The sequence below is a fragment of the Nicotiana sylvestris genome, chromosome 3 (assembly GCF_000393655.2).
Source record: "Nicotiana sylvestris chromosome 3, ASM39365v2, whole genome shotgun sequence".
Taxonomy (NCBI): Eukaryota; Viridiplantae; Streptophyta; class Magnoliopsida; order Solanales; family Solanaceae; genus Nicotiana; species Nicotiana sylvestris.
The window spans coordinates 188,389,514-188,406,191 of record NC_091059.1 but is presented as its reverse complement, the minus strand read 5'-3'; the positions used below and the strand labels follow the sequence as shown (position 1 = coordinate 188,406,191).

General features: G+C 34.0%; 1 protein-coding gene across 1 annotated transcript; it reads right to left on the bottom strand.

Moving 5' to 3' along the window:
- Window positions 1–7,113: 7,113 nt before the first annotated feature.
- Window positions 7,114–10,051, bottom strand: LOC104242921 (jasmonate ZIM domain-containing protein 1-like). Its single transcript, XM_009798036.2, has 5 exons — window positions 9,578–10,051; window positions 9,143–9,311; window positions 8,078–8,559; window positions 7,695–7,752; window positions 7,114–7,461 (listed from the first exon to the last, which is right to left on the bottom strand). The coding sequence occupies exons 1-5, from the start codon at window positions 9,738–9,740 to the stop codon at window positions 7,338–7,340; spliced, it is 996 nt and encodes a 331-aa protein (XP_009796338.1). The 5' UTR covers window positions 9,741–10,051; the 3' UTR covers window positions 7,114–7,337.
- Between the last annotated feature and the right edge of the window lie 6,627 nt (window positions 10,052–16,678).

Genomic DNA, 16,678 nt, shown 5'->3' with positions numbered 1-16,678 from the left:
AATTTTGAGTCAGAGGAAGACAATATGAGGGACGAAGATCTGCTGGATTTATGGTTTTTGCGATGAAAAGAGTTGCTGGTTCTTGGTTTTTACGCTGTATTTTCATATATTTCATTGTATTCATTGTCTTTTTTTTCATTGTAATTCAATGTATCTCGTTATATTTCATTATATTTACTGTCTTTTTTTTCATTATATTTCAATGTATTCCGCTATATTCTATGTATTTCATTGTATTCATTGTCTCGCTATATGCCATGAATGTATTCATATATTTTTTTAATTAATATAATTTATATATTCAGATGTATTATATAATTTCTCTGAAGATTGCTATGTTTTTGGGGTATTTTTCGGTTGAGAATCTTTTTTATAACTGGAAATACAAAATTTGTGTGTTATAATTGAGTTTGTTGAGTTATATTATGAGTCTATTATGTTAATTGATTCACTTTCCGTTTAAAAACGGTGTAATCCTCTGTTTCACGCCGTGAATACAGTCGAATACAATAATCTGTCCAGCTATAATCCCATGTTTCACGCCATGAATACAGTCGAATACACTCGAATACAACAACTGATTAGCTGGACTTCCCTGATTCACGCCTATTTTTGCTACTGTATTCATTAATACAGTAGTTTAAATATATCTTATAACAACAAAAAACGTATCTATAATCCGTAATATAGCAAATAATATCTATAAATAGCTAATTACTACTAAAAGATAGTGTTTTATGAAAAATTCTCAAAAAAAATCATAAGCGAATAAAGTCAAGAACAAAACAAGAAATGAGCGACAAATTGTTAGCGTACCCGTGAACGTTATCTTTGGAAATGCTAACAACTTAATAAAGTAAGACTTGGAAATAGTAAGACCTCAAAAATAATAAGTACCACAAATCTCTCTCTCTCTCTATATATATATATATATAGTTGGGAATAGAAAAAAAGGATGTGGCACCTCTCTAAGATTAGAATTGTCATTTATCTTTTTTCTCATATTTTTGGAGTTTTTGGGTCCAAAAATCCTCATTCCTTTCAATGGATCTTTAAAATTAATACACTTAATCTTTGTATGTTACTCTTTTGCAATTACTCAATGTTTATCATTCTCTTTAGTACCTAATTAATATTATAAACCTTTAAGATCATTAACATCATATTAGTAAAAATGGCGTGTAATAGCCACTAATTAAGGGTGTCTTTAATTTTTATCCACTAATTATAATGCTCAGCAAAAATAGCCACTACTAATAGAAAAAGACAATTTTACCCTTTCTTCCTCTCTTTCGCGTTGCATTTTCATCTGGAATACCCAAGGTGATTTCACGGTCGGCCTCATCCATGCTTGGTCAATAGCATCGGGTCTATTAGTAGCCCCAATTACTAGGACATAACCAGGTCCATCACGAGATCCTTCTGATTTTGCTTCACTATTTCTTTTACCAATACGTACAGTAGTTCCTTTTGCATCATCAAAATTTTCAAGTTCTGAATTTTTGAGCAGATGTCTCAATTACGTACAGTAATTTCTTTCTTCTTACCTTGTTTTTGTTTCTTTTGAGTTCAAAGATTAAAAGTTAAGGACATGAGTCTTTAAGTTTGACATGCATGTTTAAAAGTTAAGGACAGACAGTCCTTAAATTTGACATGCAGGTTCAAAAGATAAGGACAGACAGTCCTTAACTTATAGTTTCAAGTTCAAAACTTAAGGACAGTCAGTATTTAAGTTATTGTTTCAAGTTCAAAACTTAAGGACTTGTTGTCCTTAACTTTGAGTTTCAGATTCAAAAGTTAAGGACAGACAGTCCTTAACTTATAGTTTCAAGTTCAAAACTTAAGGACAGGTAGTCCTTAAGTTATTGTTTCAAGTTCAAAATTTAAGGACTGACTGTCCTTAACTTTGAGTTTAAAGTTCAAAAGTTAAGGACAGACAGTCCTTAACTTACAGTTACACGTTCAAAAGTTAAGGACAAGCAGTACTTAACTTATAGTTACAAGTTCAAAAGTTAAGGACAATAGGTCCTTAACTTTGACTTACAAGTTCAAAAGTTAAGGACGCTTGGTCTTGAAGTTTGAGTTCTAAGTTCAAAAGTTAAGGACATGTAACCTTGAAGTCCTGAACTTAGAGTTCCAAGTTCAAAAGTTAAGGACATGTAGTCCTGAAGTCCTGAACTTAGAGTTTCAAGTTCAAAAGTTAAGGACATGTAGTCCTGAAGTCCTTAAGTTAAGGGCATGAGCAGAAGGGTATTTTCGTCCGAGCAGTTAAAGTTTATTAAACCAGTGGCTAAAGACTAAAGACATTTAAAACGGTAGCTTTAAAATAAAAACATGAGTGGTTAGTGGCTATCTGTGAAGATCGCCCCATCATATTACTGGAACGGATATGACACAAAGAATCCTTAAATCATTTTCATTCAATTTGTTTTATAATTCAACATTAATTATCCTATTTATTACATCTCATTATGTCTCAAGAGTTACAAAAAACCCTTAATATCTATTTGCCTTTTTCTTTTTAAAAAACAAGCTCTTTAGCTCCCTTATGACTGAATTCCGTATCTTCACCTTCTCTATATAATAATCTCATACCTCCATTGTTTTGTGTAGCCCTCACAATTTCGAGTCTGACCATAGTCCATAATATGTGAACAAGACTCTCACTCTCAACCAACATGCCAGGGAGGTTTTTTTTTCTCTTTTTATTTTTGCCTTTTCACTTTTTTTCTATTAAGTACTACTATTTTTTTCTTTCTTTGTACATTGCATGTTATCAGCTAAATTGATTTAAAGGATGCTAATTATAGTTATGCAATATTTTCTTACTCTCTTTTTATTTTTATTTTTCAAATACAATATTTTGTTGGTTGAAGAATAAGTTTGTTGTACCAGGAAAAAAATAGTTGTTTGGGAGATGAAGACAATGCTCTAACATATATATAGTTGGCTATAAGTGATAAAGTGATCATTCCATTTTTGCAGCTACAACTATCAGATTCTTGACCTACCTCTCTCTGTTTTAAAAAACAGAATTGGGACTCGTCCGAGGCTCGCCCTGGGGCAGAGCATTCGTAAAACGCCCCTGGGCATATGCGTGGGGCTTAGTTCCGTGAGACTTACGCCTTGGCCGTCGAGGCTTATGCCCCGGACACGCCCAACGCCCAGCGCATTGGGCTCGCCTAATAGAATTTTATGCAATTGCATGTAACTAACCTTGTAAATCCTTACATTTTCTTAATAAATCGTTGGCTATCCAAAATTACTTTTTTCTTAATCATAAATTATTAAGTTGAGAGTATTTTATGTCACAATTAAAATAAAAATTATTGTATGTTTTCTACTAAGACTGCTATGATAGTAAATTTTAAATAAATCTTTCATTTAAAAGTATTTATTTATTAACTTTTATTATGTCTTTATTATATTAGTCCATAACTTTTTTTATAATTATTTTCTTACATATTATTTTTTCATGTTTATGAGATACAATACTTATTAATTTAATAGCTCAGTATTAGCTAGTAAATATTTACAAATAATTAGTTATCATATATAGTATGGTGAATTATGTGTCACTTTATTAACTTGTTGAAACTTAAAAATAAATTATGCTAGAGAATCATATTTAAATTGTGAATTATATTTTTATATAAATTCTCTTTCAAATAGAAAGTATATTAAATAAAACGAGTATTTTAAAAAAAATCAAATTATGATATCGAAATTGTTTCAAGATTCATTACTCCTTAAGAGATACATATAAGATTTCACATCGAATACATTACTTTTGATGTTTGAGTTGTAACGACGTTGCAGCTAATTTGCATATTATGGTGTATGTCATACCTTTTGTATTATTCATAGTGAATTATAATTTATAAGTATTTTAAATGAATTATTTGTTATAATTTTGCAATTTTAATGTAATTTTTATAATTATTTTTTATTTTATACTATCTTAAAATTGTTAGTAAAATTTAAAGATTCGTGGGACTTACACCCTATGTCTCAGAGCTTACGTCTCGCCTCGTCAGAGATAAAACGTCTCGCCTCACGCCCCAGCCTTTTAAAACATTGCTACCTCTCTTCAAATGAGTGAAATTGCAAAAAGAACCAGTCTGCAGAACTTGACATTATGCTATCACGAGAGTCAAGTTCATAAGTTTGACACTTCTCTAAAACGAGATAGTTATTTTCTTATTTTGCTTTTTGCTTTTTTTTTTTTTTTTATCTCTATACTTGGTTTATTTTTTCCCTCTCTTCTATTGTCTATGTATTATTGAAACTGTAATAGAGAAGGGAATATAAAGTCGTGAGTACATACAATAAAAATGTATAGTAGATGAAGATAACAAAGAGTTGTAGTATTATTAGTATATGAGTTAAATAACTATCTCCTTCCTTTTTATAAATTAATTGATTGTATCTCTTTGGTTGAGTTTTTGGACTCTGTTTTTTTCTATTGATTTTCATATACTTTTTTCTTTTTCTAACTTTAACTTCTAGGTCTTTTTATCCCACAAAGGCCTTGCGGCTATTATAATTTCTCAAGAATTTACCGGTCAAATATAAACAAAACTATGAAAATTTGTTTCATGGTTGTCAAATGCGGGGCGGCTAGACACTATACGGGGCCTAAGACGAAAATAAAAAGTGAGACCTTAAATTTTTAAATTCTTTTAACTCTTCAACTTTTCTTTTTTTTTGGATTTTTGAATAACCGGATGCATATTTTCTTGTTGACATATTTATATTCTAAAAAAAATAAACAATGAGTATGGAGTAAAATTAATAAAATAACAAAAATAACAAATGAAAATAATACTAGACAGATAGAATGATATTACCTAATGACTGACTAATTCAAGAAGTTTGAAGACTTTGATTCCAAAATATCTAGTTGTTGGCTTGTTGGAGTCTTGGAGAAAGAAAGAATTCTAGTAGAAAGAAGATGAGTATTGTAGACAATAAATTTGGTTCGAGAAAATAAAATCAAGACTGAAAAATATCGCAACAATCGTAGTATTTAATTTCAAGTAATTTGAGTGTTACAATCTCTGTGAATCCTCTGATTCTACTTTTCTAATATAAATTCAAGGGCATTTGAGCTTGATCTTGAATAGTAATTTGATTTATCCATCACGAACATTTTGATTGTTGCCACGAATTTTATCACAAACAAGTAGTCTTGATCTTGAATGCCTTGTATTTGATTTGACTTCGTTCTTGATCTTGAATACTTGAATTGTTCTTCGTTCTTGAGCTTGAACTTGATTTGTTCTTCGTTCTTGAGCTTGAACTTGATTTCTTGAACTTGAACTTGATTGCTTGAAGCTTGAAACTTGTAGAGAAATTTGTGGTGTTTGATCCACGAGCTCTCTCTTGCTTCTTGTTATAACTTCTGGTGTCTTTTTTGAGTTATGAAGACCCCTATTTATAGTTGTGGAAAGAGGAGTTATGATAAGAACAAACTCTTTCCGACCAATCAAATTGCAGTGTGACATGGCCGCATTTGATTGACCAGAACATGTCACTTGCACACGTGGCGCCATTTCATTGGCTTTTTAGTGTGACTTGGCATGCCTTGTCATTTTGACACGTGGCATGGTCCTATTGGCTCTTCCGCTTGACTTGGCGCGCCACGTCATTTGACACGTGGCACCAAACTGGGCCTCTAGGAAGATGACATCTTGGGCTTAATGAAGTGGGCTCATCACTTTGTCCAATTAAATGGGTTAGCCCAATGAGTTAAGATTTATTTATTTAATCCATATATATTGGACTTATAATTAATCCAATTATATTAGCCCAATAAATTTATTTGAACTAATATATCTTGAATTTTAAAATATAGTCCCGATTATTTTATGGATTTAATTTTAATAAAATTTATATGCCTACAAGTATGAATAAAGAGGAAGGAAGAAGGGTATGTCTCATATCTGGAATATGAGGAGTGAAATGAAAGTGAAACAGTTGGGATTACTTGGGAAGAGGAGTAAAAATTAGAATTGTCAAATCAAATCAATTGAAAACCATTTTCCTACTATTTTAAGCTTTACTTTATTAATATATTTGAAGGGGAGCCGTAGCGCAACTGGTAAAGTTGTTGTCATGTGGTCAGAAGGTTATGGGTTCGAGCCATGAAAACAGTCTCTTGCAGAAATACAGGGTAAGACTGCGTACGATAGACCCTTGTGGTCCGGCCCTTCCCCGGACCCCGTGCATAGCGAGAGCTTAGTGCACCGAACTGCCCTTTTTTTCTTTATTAGTATATCTAAAAGTTCTTCTTTCTTTTTATATGAAAAGTATAAAAGTAATATATATATATAAACTTATAAAATATAGTATATTATTCCTAAAAATGGGCCCCCAAAATTGGGGGCCTAAGGCAATTGCCTTACCCCATACACTTGCTAGAGAGCCGGCCCTGGTCAAATTGCATTGCTCCCAGGAAAACAATGCTAATCTATTACTCTTATAAGCGTAAGAAAATGAAGAGGAAACCCTAAAAATTTATAAGCATCAAGAGAGAAAACTTTTTGTTTTTTGGAGTAACCGTATGAGAAGGGACTAGGGAGAAATAGAAGAAAAAAAGTAATAAATGAAGGAAGTAACAAGAAAAAAAAATTTAATTAATAAAGGAAGAAACAGAGGGAGAAAAAGAAAATAAAAAGATCAAATAAATAGAGGATAGAGCGGCAGTCGATAATAGAGGCTTTTTAGATTGATTGAGAAATGAGAGGGATTAAGAAATGAAGAGAGAAAATAAAAGAAGATCAATTGAAGGAAAATAAAAACAAAAAAGCAAAGAGAAATAAAAACTTATTTCCAATTTTTTCTCTATTAGCCTTCCCACGCACAGAATATATGAAATATTTTCTTACAAATTTGATTAAAAAATATTGTTTATCAAAGCTCTAATTCTACTAAAAATATTTATATTGGGATTTTATCAATATTTGTTGTTAATTTTTTATTCATATTGTTGAATTTTTTTCCTTTTTTGTATAAACTAATTATGGATTATTGTGGTTTTCACCTAGTGTAATACTAATACTGAGAAGATTCAAAGAAAATATAACGCCTTCGTGAAGGAAAAATGAGAAATCAAACAATTAAATAAACATTATATTTAAATAATGGAAAAGTCAAAACATTCGGTTGATAATAAATAATAGTAATTACTATAATACATAAAAGATGATCTGTAAGCTAATCTTTGCAGGAAAAATTTCTTGAAATCACTGATCTCAACAATATTCTATACTATCTTTACTTTATCCAATCGCCAACTAAAAAAACTCATGGAATTGCAACTGGGGGACTCTTTACTATAACTTGAAATTGAGATCGAGTTGATCTTCGCAATCCTTGGAAGATGATTCCCCATTATTATTTGAAGATGATGGTAACGGATTATTATGTACAACTTGGTATGGCGCTCTAGCCGTTGCCCTAAACACCAAGAAAAAAAAATGTAAAGGAAATAAGTCAGATTTTCGGCTAAACGCTAAGGTAATTAAAAACAAGCAATTTGCAAACAATCCGGTGCACTAAGCTCCCGCTATACACGGGGTCCCGGGAAAGACTGGACCACAAGGGTCTATCGTACGCAACCTTACCCTACATCTCTGCAAGGGGTTGTTCCCTCGGCTCGATTTGCAAACAATTTTGCATAAATTGCTTACCTATCTTTCCTCTTCTCAAGAAACCTATGTAGTGATGATCTTCTTGCAATAGGTAGCTCTGAGAAACCAAACATGTAATGCATGTTAGAAGTAGTCTTAGAAAATTATCTTATGCAGTATAAATTAGTAGTAGTGGTACTTAGCTCTGTCTCATTTTATACTACATTTTTTTAGTCCGTTAAAAAAAAGTACGTAACACATTTCCACATTTGGAAACTCTTTTAACATAAACTTCGCATTTTATCCTTAACAAAATAATCTGATAGCCATAAAAATGTTACCAAAAAAGTACTTTTTGTAGGTGCCAAAAGTCGGTCGATCTCCATTGTATTCAGCCAAATACTGCTATATAAAATGACAATCAAAAGTAATTAGATGCTCACCAGAGCTGCTAGTTCCAGGTGTCTGTGACTGCGTTTGCTGATGTTGCTCCTGCTGTTTTTGCGACGCAGAAGAAGTTGATCCTGGCTTAAGCTGATCAGTTTTACTAGTACTAGAAACATGGACTAGCTGCTGGTGCTGTACTTGCGGTGCAGCAGAACTGGACCCTGGCTTAAGCTGGTCATTTTTACTGTACGAAACATGAAGTTGCTGCTGCTTTTGTTGTTGTGGTGCAATAGAAACTGTACTTGGTTTAAGCTGATCAGTTTTATTACATGTCAAAGAAGCAGTGGCAGCAGCAGATGTGTTAATTTTGTCGATGGTTGTAGTATGAAAAGTGCCAAATGAACTCTGAGGACATCCTTTACTAGCCAATAACATTACTGCTCTAGCTTTGTCTGCTGGAAAGTCATCAAATACGATCACTTTACCATCATAGAACATAGTCAATTGTGCTGCCTTAGGCTCCTTTGGTGCCTCTTTGCTGAAAAAGGAAACCAACATAAATAAACATGTGAAATTAGTACCTTCTATTCACTATATACTATATATATATACACCGTTAAACCTACGCAAGCAGTTCCACATCAAAAAAACTAATAGCCCGTTTCGCCAAGATTTAAAAATTTATTTATTTTGAAAAATAATTTTTTGTTTAAAGTATTATTCTCAAAAGTACTTTTAACAAGAACAAGTTGTGTTTGACTAATTAATTTGAAAAACACTTTCACACAGCAATTAGTGTTTGACCAAGCTTTAAAAAGTACCTCATTGTATTTTTCTCAAAATGCTTTTAAAAAAAATGCTTTTGAAGAGAAATTATTTCGTATGCTTTTCCAAAACTACTTCTAATTCTACTCAAAAATATTTTTTTCCTCCTAAAAACTTGTCAAACAGTTCAACTTTGAAAATAAAAAACTGGCTTTGGAGAAGCTGGACTAAACAGGCTATAACTATGCTGAGAAAAAATTTACACTTTCAGATTATTTAAAGACAAATAACCATACGTGAGCCTGAAAATTAAGCAGATTACATGTTACAACAGGTAAAAGGTATACGAGACAAACCTCGTGCTGGGCTGATTTACGGCCACCTCCATATGTCTAGAAGATTCTGTTGCAGCACTCTGACGAACGGGATCTATGGATTTTTGTTCTTGTTCTTTACTTTCAATAGAGGGTTTTTCCATAATTGTCAATAAATCCATAGTTGCAGCTTCTGTAACATCACTTTTACCTGGAAGAAGTGCACAGTACAAGTGAGAACTTAGATCTCTTTGGGAGCAATATTTAATTCATTACAGATTTGGACTTCTTTTGCTCCTTCTAAAACATTAAATTCAACCTTATTTCCAATTAAAAAATACCAGATCCTCGTGGTACACAGGTACAGTACCCCCAAAATATAATATTCAATCCACATATTTCCAATTTAGATGATTAGAATTGCGCGGAGAAAATAATTTTATATATGGAAACTCCATAAATGAACTAGATTATTACCTGAGATTTCAGATTTTCCAGCTATTCCGAGATTCAGATCTCTAATAGTAGCTTTTCCTTTAATAAACTGACTCAATAAATTACAAGTCTGCACGAAATTCGATCTCTCCGGCGCCTTGCCGTGTCTTCTGCCGCCGTCAAAAGAATTTTGCGAATTTGACATTTTCTTTAAAAAACCCAAAAAATTCTACTACAATTTTACAACTGAACAAGTTGTTCTGTTTATTCAGAAATTTTGAGCTAGAAAAGGAAAAATGAAGGCTCTACTTATTTCTGGTGTAAAATAAAAATAAAAAATAAAATAAAAAAGGAAATAAGAGGAGGAACATGTGAATGTAATGGTAGAGACGATAAGGTTGTAGGGTAGATAAAGGAAATTACTACACACTCAACTTTTTGGGTGTTTTGAAAAATCCATCGCTATCACACTTCCTGTTGAATAGACTTTTTCAACTTTCCATTAAACACGTTTTAATTGTTTCGGGAAATAATAAAATATTGAATATTATATTTTATAGGAAAGTGGAGGGATAGGAAAAGGAAAAGATAGTGGAGGAGAGGAATTCAAAGATAGTGGTCGGCAGTGGGGACCAGAAAGTAGGAACGTTAGAGTGCCTATGGAAACACGTGCTTAAAATTCGAGATTTGTAGATTCTACCAAATCTTATTATTACGGTGAGGCCTTCTGCTTATCGGATTTAGCACTTACCCCCCTCATAGATAAGAACACTTACAATCAAAGGGCCCTCCATCCTCGTAACTCCTTCCACTTCTCCCAAAGACACGAACTACGGCTTGACCTTCGCGGAAGAAGTTCGTGGGACCCCTCCTTTGAGAGCGCTTAGATAATGAAAGGTTATCCTTTTTGCAATGCTGGAAGCTAAGCACAGTCACGAAGTTAGCTCACTACGCTCGAGCAAAGCTCAAACCCGGAGGTGGTGGTTGAACTCGCCCCAGAGTTCAGGAGCGAGCAAGACTATCTTGGTGAATGCAATAAGAACCGACTGCTCGTCGCAGCAGAGTGCTTTACCCATGCTGTTATTCGTCGCTGAAGCGCTCAAGGGATTCGTGCTTGAATGTCGAGATCAGGGTGGAACCGGTCCTACATTTTTGTCTCTGTGGACCAAGGAGAAAAGGGGCTCGGCGGGAAGAGAAGTGTACCATGAGAGAAGTAATGAGGTCGACCTCTTTCAAATATACAACATGGATGTAGTTGGACTCTTATGTCGATCCGAATGAATCATCCTTTCCATTCCGCTTGGGCATTATACAACCATCGAACCTTCTTTATCATGATTCGACCCATACCTCAGACCTAAGATCGAGCACCAGAGTTGTTCATAACAACGTACCAAAAAGAAGAATGTGAGAAGTTCATATTCTCTAGATTCGACTATAAACTAGGGTAGTGAGGATGAAAAAAACATAAGCTACCTCGTTCGTGCTCCGGTCTTTCCCGCTGCCATCTTCGGTGGATGCGCCCCTTCACTTAAAGTCGGATAGGGTATTGAGCCAACCTTTTATATTGAATAAAGTTACTAAGCTAGTCATTTTACCTCTCTTTCTTACCCGGCCTTATTAGTAGTAGGCAACATTCCTTTCTCATTTGCATTTCATTTTTGCTTTTATTTTTCTATGTTGATAACGTGCTTGTGAATTCAGCATCGTCGAGTCGACTCTGAGCGGAGCTTAATTTAACTTCTAAAGGGTCGTTTGATTTGAAGACAAGTTATGCTGAGATTAGTTATTATGGTATTGTTTCTTATTGAGTGTTTGGTATGTTGTATTAATCTTGGGATTATCAATTTTACTACTTTATCCTGAGATAACTTATTCTGAAATTATTATTTCGCCCTTTGTCAGATATAAATTATCCTTTTTAATCATGAGATAACTTATCCCAAAGTTAGTAACCAAACAAGGGATACTAAATTTTTATCTCGTGATTATTTTTGCTTATCCATCATACCAAACGACCCCTAAAGTATCTAGTCGGTCAGAGTTCATCTAAGTTCTTTTATAGTATAGGTGACATAAGTGGATCTTGTTAGTCTATGTTTTAATGGTGAAAAATAATTCATTCCTATTGCAAGCAATCAAGGAACTGGAAGCTATCCAAACAAGGAATTAAGAGCCAACTAAAGATCCAGAAAAGAAAGGCTAAGATTGAATTATCAATTATGCTCTTGGTTCCAAATCACCGGTATCAAAGAAGATCAATATTCAGTCTCGATCCTCAATCATAGAAGTTAAGGAAAATCATATCAGACCCATTGTAGGGAAGAATTTGCAAAAGATACCAAGTTACGCTGATCAAGGAAGCAACATCTATCACGTTGTGTCTCAAGGTCCAAGTATAGGAAAGTTTCAACCTTATTTTCGGAAGGAATCAATTAAGGTTCATTCCAAGGACCAATTTCTTTGGGTTGCTCCTTTGGGTTGCACATCTCTCAAAGATCTGCTCCAATCAAGAAGATCTTCTCTCAAGTCATATATATATATATATATATATATATATATATATATATATATATATATATATTACACACACAGTCAAAGGTCCAACATCAAACTTATAATTTGATCGAATTTATCAAGCTTTTTATTCTACTTCAAACAAGCATTGTAGTCTATTCTAGATTTACTATGTAATAAGTGGAGAGAAGAAAGAGAGACAAACACATGTGAGACATTGTATCAAAACCCCGAAAGATACTTATACTCTAAGTTGTTGGTGTATGTTCAACAACATCAACACACCTATACTGAAAAATTTCAAGGAACTTAAAGAGAGAACTTCCTTGCAACTCAAAGGGACTGGACTAGGATTCACATTGAATTCGAACTAGTATAAAACATATGGCGTCATTTATTTTATGAGTTTATTTTTTGTATTTACTTTGCATCTACCTCACATCTAGATAAAAATTAATATTTTATTTTTATAATTAAATTAATTAATTGAGTCGAGTCGAGCTATATTTTAACCAAATAAAATCGAGTCGAGTCGAGCTATATTTTTACCAAAATTAAGTTGAGTTGAGCTGAACCTAGACTCGTTTGGATGTGTCAATGGCGAACCTAATATGTAAATAAATCATGTATATTTTATTTAAAAATCTCAGTGATATTCCAATTTAGATTTCTCCCATTTTTCATTAAGTTTGTCCTTTTGTGTTTGATGGGTGCGAAAATCGTATATGGAGCTTTCTTGATTAATGGGGTACACCTCCATTTCCATTTCTAAAAAGTAGGTTTTCCTGTTCTTTTTTATTTTATTTTTTCCTTTATCTGCTCGATTTTAAAGTTGAATTTGTTTTTTGAAAAAAATTAGTGTCTTTTAGATCAGTTTGTATAGATATTGTGCACCTTCTGTTACAATTCAGCAAAAGCAAGTGATTTGTACTTGCTACGTTTGCATGACATGCTTTATAGGAACAATGACTGCAGTGACATTTTACTAATTAGTGATTTAGAGGGCGTTTGGACACAAGAATTGTAAAATTCCAAAAAAACAATAGTGAAAAAAAAACTCAGTGAAAATGGTATTTGAAAATTAGAGTGGTATTTGGACATAAATATAATTTTGGGGTATTTTTAAATTTTTATGAGTGATCTGAGTGAAAATTATGAAAAACAGCCTTTTGGAGTTTTCAAATTTACATAAAATTCCAAAATTCATTTTCAAGTAAAAATTGAAAATTTTATGGCCAAACATTGATTCGAAAAAAAGTAAATATTTTTCGAGAAAATGTGAAAAACTTCTTATAATGTCCAAACGGGTTAAATTTTCTGTTTACTTTTACTTGTCTACTAAATTTAAAATATATTTTCACTTTTACTTGGTCATTATACTGAATCAAGAGAAAGACAAACTTTTTTTCTTCTTATTTTACCTTTATCATTAACTATTCATTCCTCAAATTATTTTCTAAATTTTTTGAAAATGCTATCATTATAATGGGTAAAACTGTAAAACACGTACTTTATTTAATTTTACTTAAATGGAGTGTAAAGTCAAAAGTGAGCAACTAAAAATAGACGGAGAGAATATAATTTTGCCTCTACCTTCACAAAAAATGTATTGTTAAAATCTCCATAAGATTCAATTCGTTAGTAAATGTCATAACAAAACTTTTAGAATAAACAATGTTACTCCCTTTGTCTCATATTATTCATCATGACTCATGATTCTCATCTACACATACCTTAAGAAAAATTAATTAAGATGGGATTTTGACTATTTTACTCTCTTTTTTTGTAACTACATTTTTTTTATTAGGATGGGATTTTTTTGGTTAATCTATCAGCAGCAGTTAGCAGCCTGCCCTGCAGCTGCAAGCCTGCAACCATAGAGTAAATCTAGCTTTTGGTCGAGCAGCATTGGAGAACATCATACATTTCCATGGCACTCTAGCTTCATCTCGTATCAGCTGTGTGTATATTTGCCTTGTGATACTCTTTCCAGCTCTAAAATTGCATTGCACTTCCTCCAGAGTAGACCTTGCTTCTGTAATCTTCCTGACCATCCAATATGCCTATTGAGGTATAGCCACAGAGTTATTGATTGAACTTTGATATAATATGTGTGAATCCATTTGATCCATAGTTTATCCTGCTTATGTGCTAGATCCCAGTAGGTCTTTACAATAGCCGCTTTATTCCAAAGGTATAAATTTGTCAAGTTAAGACCTCCAATACTCCATGGGGCACATACTTTATCCCAGGAAACCAAGACTTTCTTGATGATGGTATTGCAGCCTGACTATATGTAGCTTCTATAGTAGGCATCAACAATCTTTAAGACTTTAGCGGGTAGTACAAACAGTTGTGCCCATTAGGCTTGCATACCAAATAGAATAGTTTGGACAAGCTGAATTCTTCCTGCATAGGACAGTTTTTTTGTTGTACATGATGAGATCTTTGCTATTATCTTCACTATAAGAGGTTGCCATTGTAGTAGGGAAAGTTTTTTGGTCCACAGTTTGTAACGACCCTAGCCCCGAACCCGATCGTGATGGCGTCTCTCGTGAAGACAAGGCCAGTCAATTAAACTCAACTCACTTGTTAAAGCAGTCAAACAATATAAAAACAGTCTAAAACATGATTTAATGATAATAAGTAGCGAAAACATAGATAACAAAAGCAGAATCCAACCCGATGTCGCCCTGACCGGGGTGTCACAAGTCATGAGTAACTAAGGATCCTAGAACAAGACTACTAAATACAATATCTGGTACAACTGTTTGAAGAACATAGAAATAATAAGTAAGGGAGACACCGGGGCTGCGGACGCCAACAGCTACCTCGTAGTCTCCGAAACACCGCCTGGACTGGAAGGATCAGCACTCAGGAGCGGGACCTGCTACGCCTGAATCTGCACACACGGTGCAGGGAGTAAAGTGAGTACTTCAACTCAGTGAGTAATAAATATAAATAATGACTGAAGGTAAGAAAACACGTAAAACACAAGGCATTCTATACCGAAGCAGTGAAAAAATCACTTAAAACTAGTAAACAATGAAGAATCAAGTAAATTCCCTTTTTCAGTAGGTAAAACAAGTAATTAAAAGGTAAATAATAAGTAAAAGTTCGCCTCTCGGACACAATATCAACAAAATCGCCCCTCGGACAACATCTCAGAACAGTACCAGCCCCTCGGGCAATCACATGGAACAACACTAGCCCCTCAGGCTCAAATAGAACAATACCAGCCCCTCGGGCTTAAATCTCAGAACAGTGTCAGTCCATCGGGCTCAATCTCACATCACAATGGGTACCCGCGCTCACTGGGGGTGTACAGACTCCGGGAGGGGCCCCTTACGACCCAAGCGCAATATCAAGTCATCTCGTGGCATCAAATCTAGGCCCTCGGCCTATTATCAATCAAGCCACCATGTGGCATATTTATGTATCTCAGGACCTCGACCTCATATCAGTATCAATGTATCCTCACAACTAGGCCCTCGGCCTTACTCCCCTCGGGCAATAGTAAAATAATATTTCTCAACCCAAAACATCATTTAAAATATCATTTAAATCTTAAAATTGAGTAAAAATGGCTGAGTAGTAAAATAATGGAAAATAACATGACTGAGTTCAAGTAATAAGTCAAAATAGTGAGAAAATAATAATAAACATCCCTGAATGGTTCAAATAGTTGGCACGAAGCCCAAATATGGCAATCAGCCCAAATCATGATGATAGCAAATAAGTTTCAGTCAAATACGTGGTAAAATTATCAATCAGGACGGACCAAGTCACAATCCCCAATAGTACACGATCCCACATTTGTCATCAAACGTGTGTCACACCTCAATATAGCACTACGATGTGCAAATCCGGGGTTTCAAACCCTCAGAGCATCATTTACAATCATTACTCACCTCGAACCGGCTAAAATCTCTAGCTCACAACGCCTTTAACCCTCAAATTGGCCTCCACGTGCATCAAATCTATCCAAAATCAGAACGAATATATCACAATATACTAAGGGAACAAAGCCCAAGCGAAAACAATCAACAAAGGGCACGGTTCCCGAAATTACCAAAACCCGAGCCGCGGGCCCACATATCGGAATCAGGTAAACTTTACATTTTCAGAATCCTCATACCCTCACGAGTCTAACCATACCAAAATTATCCAATTCCGATACCATTTGGTCCTTCAAATCATCATTTTACATTTTTGAAAGGTTTCACAATTTTCTTCCCAAATTCCATCTCAAATCACGAATTAAATGATGAATTCAGTGATAGATTCATGTATTCTAGCCAAATCTGAGTTAAAATCACTTACCCCGATGAATTTCTTGAAAAACCTTCGAAAAATCGCCAAAATCCGAGCTCTCTAGGTCAAAATATTAAATAAAACCCAAAACCTCGTATTTTTAGAGTACCCCCACAGAATTCCACCTCCGCGGACCGCACAAAATCGACCGCGGCCCGCACAAAAATGACCGCGGCCTCATAGGCTTTCCTCTGCAGTGATAAGCTTTAGTATTTTGGACATAACCTTTTGTACAGATGTCCAAATTGCAATATCTTTACTTTTCTAGAAACTAGACACGAAGGGCTACAACTTTAATTTTTGAATCATCTC

Excerpts from the sequence above, each read along its gene's own strand:
- LOC104242921 (XM_009798036.2), bottom strand. The coding sequence starts at position 9,740 with ATGTCAAATTCGCAAAATTCTTTTGACGGCGGCAGAAGACACGGCAAG. Across the intron at positions 9,312-9,577 it reads TGGAAAATCTGAAATCTCAG|GTAAAAGTGATGTTACAGAA; the intron begins GTAATAATCTAG and ends CACTTCTTCCAG. Across the intron at positions 7,753-8,077 it reads ACCTGGAACTAGCAGCTCTG|AGCTACCTATTGCAAGAAGA; the intron begins GTGAGCATCTAA and ends TTGGTTTCTCAG.